Below are 11,245 nucleotides of genomic sequence, written 5' to 3' on the forward strand. Positions count from 1 at the left end.
GAGAGGATCTTCAGAGAAGAATGGAAGAAACTCCCCAAATACAGGTGTGCCAAGCTTGTAGCGTCATACCCAAGAAGACTCTCGGCTGTAATTGCTGCCAAAGGTGCTTCAACTACGTACTATGTAAAAGGGTCTTAAAACTTGCAGTACCAGTCAAAAGTTTGGACTCACCTACTCATTCAAGGGTTTTTCTTTATTTTTTACTATTTTCTACATTGTAGAATAATAGTGAAGACGTCAAAACTATGAAATAACATATATGGAATCATGAAGTAACCAAAAAAGTGTTAAACAAATAAAAATATATTTTATATTTGAGTTTCTTCAAAGTAGCCACCCTTTGCCTTGTTGACAGCTTTGCACACTCTTGGCATTCTCTCAACCAGCTTCATGAGGAATGCTGAGCACATTCTGAGCACTTGTTGGTGCTCCACGGAGTGAAGGAAAAGCAGCCATCTCAATTGGGTTGAGGTCGGGTGATTGTGGAGGCCAGGTCATCTGATGCAGCACTCCATCACTCTCCCTGGTCAAATAGCCTTTACACAGCCTGGAGGTGTGTTGTGAGTCATTGTCCTGTTTGAAAAATAAATGATAGTCCCACTAAGCGCAAACCAGATGGGATGGCGTATCGCTGCAGAATGCTGTGGTAGCCATGCTGGTTAAGTGTGCCTTGAATTCTAAATAAATCACTGTGTCACCAGCAAAGCACCATCACACCTCCTCCTCCATGCTTCGCTGTGGGAACCACACATGCGGGGATCGTCCGTTCAACTACTCTGTGTCTCACAAAGACACGGCGGTTGGAACCAAAAATCACAAATTTGACTCATCGGACCAAAGGACAGATTTCTACCGGTCTAATGTTCATTGTTCGGGTTTCTTGGTCCAAGTAAGTCTCTTCTTATTATTGGTGTTCTTTAGTAGTGGTTTCTTTGCAGAAATTTGACCATGAAGGCCTGATTCACGCAGTCTCCTCTGAACAGTTGATGTTGAGATGTGTCTGTTACTTGAACTCTGAGAAGCATTTATTTGGGCTGAAATCTGAGGTGCAGTAAATTGCCGATTTCTGAGGCTGGTAACTCTAATGAACTTATCCTCTGCAGCAAAGGCAACTCTGGGTCTTCCTTTCCTGTGCCGGTCCTCATGAGAGACAGTTTCATCATGGTGCTTGATGGTTTTTAAGACTGCACTTGAAGAAACGTTCAAAGTTCTTGAAAATTTCCCGGATTGACTGACCTTCATGTCTTAAAGTAATAATGGACTGTCATTTGTCTTTGTTTATTTGAGCTGTTCTTGCCATAATATGGACTTGATCTTTTACCAAATTGGGCTATCTTCTGTATACCACCCCTACTGTACCTTGTCACAACACAACTGATTGGCTCAAATGCATTACGAAGGAAAGACATTCCACAAATGAACTTTTAACAAGGCACCTGTTAATTGAAATGCATTCCAGGTGACTACCTCATGAAGCTGGTTGAGAGAATGCCAAGAGCGTGCAAAGCTGTCATCAAGGCAAACGGTGGCTATTTTGATGAATCTCAAATATAATATATATATATATATATTTGGTTACTACATGATTCCATATGTGTTATTTCATAGTTTATGTCTTCACTATTATTCTACAATGTAGAAAATAGTACAAATAAAGACAAACCCTGAAATAAGTAGGTGTGTCCAAACTTTTGACTGGTACTGTATATACTTTTTTAAATTTGTGATAAATTTGCAAAAATGTATAATAAACTGTTTTTGGATTGTATGTAGTAGATTGATGAGATGAAAAAAACTATTTCATCAAATACACCTGCGTTGTTTGGGGTTTTAGGCTGGGTTTCTGTACAGCACTTTGTGACATCAGCTGATGTAAGAAGGGCTTTATAAATACATTTGATTGATTGATTGATTGATTGATTGATACAGATGAACGCGGTATCTTCAGGCATTTGGAAATTGCTCCCGACCATGAACCAGACTTGTGGAGGTCTACATTTTTTTTCTGAGGTTTTGGCTGATTTCTTTTGATTTTCCCATAATGTCAAGCAAAGAGGCACTGAGTTTGAAGGTAGGCCTTGAAATACATCCACAGGTACACCTCCAATTGACTCAAATGATGTCAATTAGCCTATCCGAAGCTTCTAAACATCATGACATCATTTTGGGAATTTTCCAAGCTGTTTAAAGGCACAGGCAACTTAGTGTATGTAAACTTCTGACCCACTGGAATTGTGATACAGTGAATTATAAGTGAAATAATCTGTCTGTAAACAATTGTTGGAAAAATTACTTGTGTCATGCACAAAGTAGATGTCCTAACCGACTTGCCAAAACTATAGTTTGTTAATAAGACATTTGTGGAGTGGTTGAAAAACGAGTTTTAATGACTCCAACCTAAGTGTATGTGAACTTCTGACTTCAACTGTATAGGAAGGAGTTCTTAGTTGATGGTTTCAACCAAGTGCTTGCTATACAGTGCGGTTTCCAGGAGTCTCCAGGATACAGAAAACATTGTCTCTCATTTCACCACAGGGGGTGCTGTTGTTCAAAATGCTCTAGTCGAGGATGACGCAAATTTGCGTCACCGCAACCAGGAAATGCAGTAGCTGTTCAAATTAAACTTTATGCACAACAAGGCTGCATTCAAACTGTCATGAGCATCTAATGCACATGTTTCACAYCGAGTTAGATGTGACTCAACGCAGATACTGTAGTTATTTTAACATGACAAGCATTAGAACATCTTGTTTTAGTAGCCTGATTTGGTGAGTTATTTTCTTTAAGCTAGCTAGCTAATGTTATAACTCTCATTGATTTGAAACTAACTAGCTACCTTGCAAGTGCTAGTGCACGAGCTTTTCTTCATGGACTGTTTGATGTGGCATTACATGCCTCGTGCTTTATCGTGAGCATCAGGAACAGCTACATTCTATTAACCAATGACCATAATGTCTGGAACGTTTATTGTAATCTGGCTAGCTACTTAGCTATTGCATGCATTTCCATTCAACCAAGGTCAATTTTCCTGATACAAGAATTTAATGCATATAGCTAAAACGTTAGTAATGTACAGTCAATGATGCATTTMTTTGTGTGAAGGTATTCAAATGGGTTCCTCTTGAGTAGAATAAACCTCATAGATATGTTGGTTCCATGATTTAGCTAGTCAATACAGTATGCTTATGTTTTCTCATCTCTTTGCATTCCTTTGTGTAGTCCAATCCATAACATGTTCTGGACACGGTTGTGCCGACTGAGGATCCAGAAGCCTTTGGGGAGTAGGACATGTGCCTATAGGTTCACCTCTGTCAAGCTGTCAGACCCTATCAAGCCGCATKTACCACCTAGAACTCTACTAGCTCCCTGGACCACCACAGACTCTGGTCATCATAGGACGTGTCACTCAAGCACACACATCCAACAGCATGGCTGGACTGTCAGACGAGACGGGGAGCGAGATGTTTTGTATGCGGCACGACATTTTAACACCTGTGTTCAGTCACTATCAGCTGTCCCTGGTCAGCCCACCTCCACCAGACACTGGAGTTTCAGTATACAGAGAAGGTTTTATTCAACAGCTCCTGTTAAATCAGTGATGAAACCAGTGACCGTGCTTGGAAGTGGGAAAAAAATTCCTAAAGGCCCCAGGACCAAACAACCATCCAGAACCAATCAGCCGACCCCAAAGGAGGACAAGGTGAAGCCGTCCGTCCGTCCATCAATCAGATTAGAGGACTGGGAGATGCTTAATAAATGAACGAATGAATGGATGGATGGTGTGCTGAATGGAWGTATGAATGGAATAGGTTTTATTGATGCCTAGTGAGGAAATTGGATGAGGTACATACAGGGACAGTACAGACCCACACACATCAGAGCATATAGACTTGAGCCCTATCTTAACATCTGATATTACCCAATTCTGATTCTTGATAATGTGGGGTTAAAATGTCATTAACAATGTTTGCATCCATGTTCTATCTRACCCCATAGGATATAATGCAGTGCATTGCCTATGCAACAGCAGACCAGTACCATCTGCCAACACTCTGCCATGACCTCATAGCCCACGGCTTCTACGAAGTAGATTTACCAAGAGGTAGGCCAACACCTTTTTACTTTACTTCATGGATACTGTAGGCTAATTGCTTACTCTTTTCATGGCTGTGCAATGTAACAAAAGACACATTTTGATTATAATATATTTTAATTTCAGATGCCTCAAATGCACTCGTAATATGCACTGACAATACCCAAAAACCCAGTGATAATGCAACAATGTTCTTCTTCAGGTAYGTCCTCTTTTTTTCTGTTTACACAGCGTATTGTTTTGAATATTAATTAATTAAGCCATTTTTACTTCTAGGGAGGGATCAGTGGTCTTTTGGAATGTTGAAGAGAAAACAGTAAGAAGAATTCTGATCCTATTGCACATAAGAAGTCACAATAGTAATTATAGTTCTGATAATAACAAAAAAGATCCCATTACACTCACTTAAAAATCACTAAGGGAAGGTGTGGTTCTCTTGAACCAGGTAGTCTAACACGCTGACCAAACCGCATGTGCAAAAGTTGATTTTGTTCACCCACACCAGACGCGATCAGGACACACAGGTTGAAATATCAAAACAAACTCTGAACCAATTATATTAATTTGGGGACAAGTCAAAAAGCATTAAACATTTATGGCAATTTAGCTAGCTAGCTTGCTGTTGCTAGCTAATTTGTCCAGGGATATAAACATTGGGTTGTTATTTTACCTGAAATGCACAAGGTCCTCTACTCCGACAATTAAGCCACAGATAAAACGGTAAACCGAATTAATTTCTCRTCATCTCTCCTCCTTCCTTCAGGCTTCTTTTTCTTCTTTGGACTTTATATGACGGTTGGCAACCAACTTTATGTTGCATTACCACAAAGATGAACTGAGTGTGGACCTCAGTTCACCTTTCAATCACCCATGTGGGTATATGCTCCTAAAAACCAATGAGGAGATGGGAGAGGCAGGACTTGCAGCTCTTTGAGCGTCACAAATAGAACCAAGTTCTATTTCAGCGCCTGGCTAGGCAGACGCTCGCGAGCAGTGTGGGTGTAATGATTGAATAACATGTATGTGTTCATTTATTTTGCAACCCGAGCGGTGTGGTCAGCATGTTAGCAGGTGATTTGTAGAGGGAGCYGCAGATATTGTCAGTTACAGATCAATAATGACATGCTATTGAACTGCTTTGTTTTTCAGATGAAGAAAGTGATGAGGATCTTGGAGCGGCATGAGATTCATCCCTACGAGGTAGCTCTGGTCCACTGGGAAAATGAAGAGATCAACTACACTATTGGAGAGTACGTCACCTGATTATGGTTGGTCGTTACAGATCAATGATTGCCGTTTCAATCATGTTATATGGATTACAGTAAAATGTGATTGTAGATTTCTGAAAAATGAATCACTTAATATGTCTTTAACATTTATCATTATTTAGTTTTCATTTGGAGGATAATAACAATTGTGTTAYTCTCCTGGGATAGGGCACAATTTGTTGTAAATCGTTGTCTTTAGTGATCAGTGTCTTTTGTTCAACCCAGGGGAAACTCAAAGCTACAACGTGGTAACTTCCTGCTGAACAGTGAAATAGATCCTGACAAGGCCGTGCTGGATAAATTTGCATTTTCAAATGCCCTTTCTTTGTCAGGTTAGCTGGAACGTTTTTCATGTTACTGTTTTTTGTTAATGTGTGAAACATAGCATTACTGTTAAACGGTCCAGGTGTATATACAGTACTATGGTGATTTATCCTTACAGTCCGTATACTGCTCTCCCGTCTGTCTGGGTTTTGTTGCAGTGAAACTGGCCATATGGGAGGTGGCTTTGGATGACTTTGTGGAGTCGATTCAGTCAATTCCAGAGGTAGGTTAACAATAATCTGTGAGCGGTTTGGATCTCCACACTTGAGAAACAATCATCTCAAATCTTGAATAGAGAATCACGTAAAATCATCATTACAAATTGTTTGTCACTGTAAAAATAATTTGCCAGGGGTTCCTTCCAACTGACTAGATTATATGCACTTCCCATTCAGATGCTGAAATCTGGGAAAAAAATAAAGCTGTCCAGAGCAGAGGTTATGCAGAAGATCGGAGAACTCTTTTCTCTGAGGTGAAGTCAATTTAAAGCTGTGAATCTTAATTAGGGCTGTCCTGGAATAATACAAATCTTGGTCGACCGAAAGTCGTCTGTTCCAATCAATTGTTAAAAATTTTAAAACATGTTTTTTTCCCATATATAGACACACCCTATGTGTTTTAATGAAATCAATTATGTATACATTGAGCTTGTCTGATGCTTTAAGCTCACTGTTTGATAAAGTAAGACACAAATGACTCAAGAGGGAGCCAGAGATCAAGATGACCAGAAGMTAAAAACCTTAACCTGTCCCGACTATCCTCCTCCTGTTCCTACTGGCTTTTGCAGATTCTGCCACTACTCTCCTGAAGTTGTCGGTAATAGGCTACACGTGGAGTCTGCAAACTTTGTCATGTGGAATGCCAATTTATCTTGCCATTTCTACAGATCTGAGTGCCGGTTATGGTTTTGATATGCACATTTTCATGGAACAGTTTATTTTAGTTTATAATAAGTCTTTGTTTCTCAACATCATTGTCATGTGGTTGATCAAAATTCTATCCCAATCTAAATGTAAATGATACAAACCTAAAAGTAACTTATATTGCCAATTATGTCAACATTGCCTTGTCATTCTCAATGGATGTAAAAACAGACTTTGTTAGCTTGCTGTTTGAGGTGGAAAAAAACATTACTTTGAGAAGCTCCACAGCTCATTAGTGGTGGTGCTTTAAGCCAATCAGAAATACCATGAGATACCTGAATGGGCACATTTATATGCCTACATTTGCGAGCAGGCAAGGGAGCCTATAGGCCTACTTCTATGCGTAATCAGGTTACTCAACATTGACAGGAGCGCTCCAAACAAAAGACAATTACTAAATTGACAACTTGTAAATGGAATGAAATAAACCAAAACTTGAATGTATTAACAGACATTACCGTAAGCAAACAAACATTGTAGATGAGAAATTATAGGAATTAACAGTACATGTACTACTGGTGATATATGTAATGGGGAATTGATAGACACTAACAATCAAATGCAAACAATTCACACAATTGAAGTTATGAAACAATGAATGTGCACAAATTGGCGGGAGAGAGCGCATTCTGGAGAGAGACGTGCATTGTGCAGCCACACTCCCCTTCTTCTTGGACTGTGCCATTCCCGCAGCCTCCGCAATGGATTAGTCTCAGCCTCCGCAATGGATTAGTCTCAGCCTCCGCAATGGATTAGTCTCAGCCTCCGCAATGGATTAGTCTCACCTCAACGCAATGGATTAGTCTCAGCCTCCGCAATGGATTAGTCTCAGCCTCCGCAATGGATTAGTCTCAGCCTCCGCAATGGATTAGTCTCAGCCTCCGCAATGGATTAGTTCATTGAAATGGGTGCGAATAAGACGGGTGTCTTATGTGCCATTAAAAAAAAAAGATATAGAAAGTACCAGTCAAAAGTTTGAACACACCTACTTATTCTAGGGTTTTACTTTATTTGTACTATTTTCTATATTGTAGAATAATAGTGAAGACATCAACTATGAAATGACACATTGAATCATGTAGTAACCAAAAAAAGTGTTAAACAAATCAAAATGTATTTTATATTTGAGATTCGTCAAAGTAGCCACCCTTTGCCTTGATGACAGCTTTGCACACTCTTGGCATTCTCTCAACCAGCATCATGAGGTAGTCACCTGGAATGCATTTCAATTAATCAAATTTATTTATATAGCCCTTCTTACATCAGCTGATATCTCAAAGTGCTTTACAGAAACCCAGCCTAAAACCCCAAACAGCAAGCAATGCAGGTGTAGAAGCACGGTGGCTAGGAAAAACTCCCTAGAAAGGCCAAAACAGAGAGCCCAACAGGTGTGCCTTAATGCGTTTTGAGCCAATCAGTTGTGTTGTGGSAAAGTAGGGGTGATACACAGAAGAGCCCAATTTCGTAAAAGATCAAGTCCATATTATGGCAAGAACAGCTCAAATAAGCAAAGAGAAATGACAGTCCACCATTACTTTAAGACAGGAAGGTCAGTCCATGCGGAAAATTTCAAGAACTTTGAACGTTTCTTCAAGTGCAGTCTCATAAACCATCAAGCGCTATGATGAAACTGGCTCTCATGAGGACCGCCACAGGAAAGGAAGACTCAGAGTTACATCTGCTGCAGAGGATAAGTTCATTAGAGTTACCAGCCTCAGAAGTCAGCAATTAACTGCACCTCAGATTGCAGCCCAAATAAATGCTTCTCRGAGTTCAAGTAACAGACACATCTCAACATCAACTGTTCAGAGGAGACTGCGTGAATCAGGCTTTTGTGTTTGAATTTCTGCAAAGAAACCACTACTAAAGGACACCAATAATAAGAAGAGACTTACTTGGGCCAAGAAACACAAGCAATGGACATTAGACTGGTGGAAATCTGTCCTTTTGGTCTGATGATTCCAAATTTGAGATTTTTGGTTCCAACCGCCGTGTCTTTGTGAGACGCAGAGTAGGATGATCTCGGAATGTGTGGTTCCCACCGTGAAGCATGGAGGAGGAGGTGTGGGGGTGCTTTGCTGGTGACACTGTCAGTGATTTTACTTAGAATTCAAGGCACACTTAACCAGCATGGCTACCACAGCAATATGCCATCCCATCTGGTTTGCGCTTATTGGGACTATAATTTGTTTTTCAACAGGACAATGACCCAAAACACACCTCCAGGATTTAAGGGCTATTTGACCAAGAAGGAGAGTAATGGAGTGCTGCATCAGATGACCTGATCTCCACAATCACCCGATCTCAACCCAATTGAGATGGTTTGGGATGAGTTGGACTGCAGAGTGAAGGAAAAGCAGCCAACAAGTGCTCAGCATAATGTGGGAACTCCTTCAAGACTGGTGGAAAAGCATTCCTCGTGAAGCTGGTTGAGAGAATGCCAAGAGTGTGCAAAGCTATCAAGGCAAAGGGTGGCTACTTTGAAKAATCTAAAATATATTTTTATTTGTTTAACACTTTTTTTGGTTACTTCATGATTCCATATGTGTAATTTCATAGTTTTGATGTCTTCACTATTATTCTACAATATCAAGTTTTAAAAAATAAAGAAAAACCCTTTAATGAGTAGGTGTCAACTTTTGACTGGTACTGTGTGTGTGTGTGTATATGTATATATATATTTATTTATTTGCTACTGCTCGACTAAAACAATATCGGTCGACCAACAGCCTATCGACCAGTTGAATATTTGGGTTCAGCCCTACTCTTGTTTTATAAAACATTTGCGCGAACTGAATTGTATTGTATTACATTTTACACGGTATCAACCTGAGCTCTGACCTGCTGTTATGTTGTTCCAGACACTGTATCAACCTGAGCTCTGACCTACTGATCACGCCAGACTTCTACTGGGACAGAGAGAACCTGGAGATGCTCTATGACAAGACGTGTCAGTTCCTCAACATTAACCGCCGGGTCAAGGTAGGGGGGGCTATAATATAATAATATATGTAATTTACCAGATGCTTTTATCCAAAGCGATTTACAGTCATCGGTGCATATATTTTACATATGGTCTGTGTCTTATTCATCGTTAGTATGAGTTTATGGATCATATTTGATAAGATTTTGATTTGATCATATTTGGAAGCAGATGCACCATTACTTGTAAATGTAGATATGTTGTTTCTTCTGGGATATAATCCACTTTAGCCATAGGCAGCAAACCTTAAAAAAAGCTTGTCATTATGCAAGAAATTAGAGTTGCATTGAAATCCATTTGCAGCAGTGGGGCCTACAGTTGCCTGTTGTCCTATTGTTTTTCAGGTAGTGAATGAGAAACTGCAGCACTGCACGGAGCTGACAGACCTAATGAGGAACCACTTGAGTGAGAAGCACAGCTTGAGGCTGGAGTGGATGATCGTCATCCTCATCACTATCGAGGTCAGAACCTAACACGCACACACCTCTAACTACATGGTTTATGTTCTGGTGATGAGGATGGTTATGATTAAGATTATAGTGTTTCTAGCATTTATAATGAACAAATACAAGAACAAAATGTAGCCTTATTAAGTGTTTGATATCCTATCACTAATCTTTTGGTTTGGTTTCTTCAGGTGTTGTTTGAAGTTGGCAGAATGATTTTCTGAAGAGCTTCATCAGCGACGRTAAAATACRGATTTAAGGAAAGAAAAAGACTAASAAATACCTATTTTTGTAAGTACATTAAATTATGATCATAATGAACAAGACATTGAAAAGAAGGCTAAGCTTTGACCCCAAAGAATGTAACTTACTGAACATAAGAAAATCGCACAACTACGGTAAACTTACTGTTCGTTAAGACTAGCAGCGATGGAATGGGATTTGATTTATTAGGATCCACATTAGCCAAYGCCAAKGGTGACMGCTAGTCTTACTGGGGTCCAACACATAACAACAAATACTTTACAATTGACATAAATGTAAAGACATGTAGTGTGTGTGTGCATCTATTAGTTACACATACATGTCAGTACATACACACAAGTAGGTCACACGGGGGAAAGGAATCGTGCGGTGAGGTGTTGCTTTGCAAGAAGTAWCACATTTTCAATGGAAGGACAGCCTTGATACAAATTGAGAAATATCACTGTAGAAGATAGGATTTTGGTTGATGGAACGAGGCTGAGAAGAAGAGAAGTTCACATTGAAGCAAATCACCAGTGTCTGTGCCACAAAATGTAAATGATAGCCAACCGAGGGAGGAAATGTCTCACTAGCTCACTTTGTGACTGTTGGATTTCTGTTCAAAATATGTATCCAAATGTACTCATTAATATATAAATGGTGTTTGTGGCTTTATATGCTTGAGTTTGTTTGTATTTAAACTTAAAATTGCCTATGTGTATTGATTAACTGTATGTGTTTTATTTATTTATTTGGAGACATTTCTGTTTGTCTTCATTCTAGCAAACTGTATGATAATTCAAACAACCAATCCAATGTCTCATGGTCCMAGTGACTTGTCTGTAAGAAGCTGAGCCCTATTAGAGATTCAGGTCAATAAGAAGATGCTAATTGTCAATGGTCTTACCATGGCAAATGTTATTCAGAAGATGCTAATTGTCTATGGTCTTACCATGTCAAATGTT

General features: G+C 39.5%; 1 protein-coding gene across 1 annotated transcript; it reads left to right on the forward strand.

The window, feature by feature from the left end:
- Nucleotides 1-2,575: 2,575 nt before the first annotated feature.
- rmnd1 (required for meiotic nuclear division 1 homolog) lies at nucleotides 2,576-10,640 on the forward strand. The gene is made up of 12 exons (XM_023987030.2): nucleotides 2,576-2,768; nucleotides 3,220-3,700; nucleotides 3,997-4,102; nucleotides 4,220-4,295; nucleotides 4,370-4,409; nucleotides 5,243-5,343; nucleotides 5,587-5,693; nucleotides 5,844-5,908; nucleotides 6,081-6,157; nucleotides 9,470-9,590; nucleotides 9,936-10,052; nucleotides 10,229-10,640. The coding sequence occupies exons 1-12, from the start codon at nucleotides 2,668-2,670 to the stop codon at nucleotides 10,259-10,261; spliced, it is 1,425 nt and encodes a 474-aa protein (XP_023842798.1). The 5' UTR covers nucleotides 2,576-2,667; the 3' UTR covers nucleotides 10,262-10,640.
- The last annotated feature ends 605 nt before the right edge of the window (nucleotides 10,641-11,245 follow it).

Source organism: Salvelinus sp. IW2-2015, linkage group LG4q.2 (genome assembly GCF_002910315.2).
Source record: "Salvelinus sp. IW2-2015 linkage group LG4q.2, ASM291031v2, whole genome shotgun sequence".
Taxonomy (NCBI): Eukaryota; Metazoa; Chordata; class Actinopteri; order Salmoniformes; family Salmonidae; genus Salvelinus; species Salvelinus sp. IW2-2015.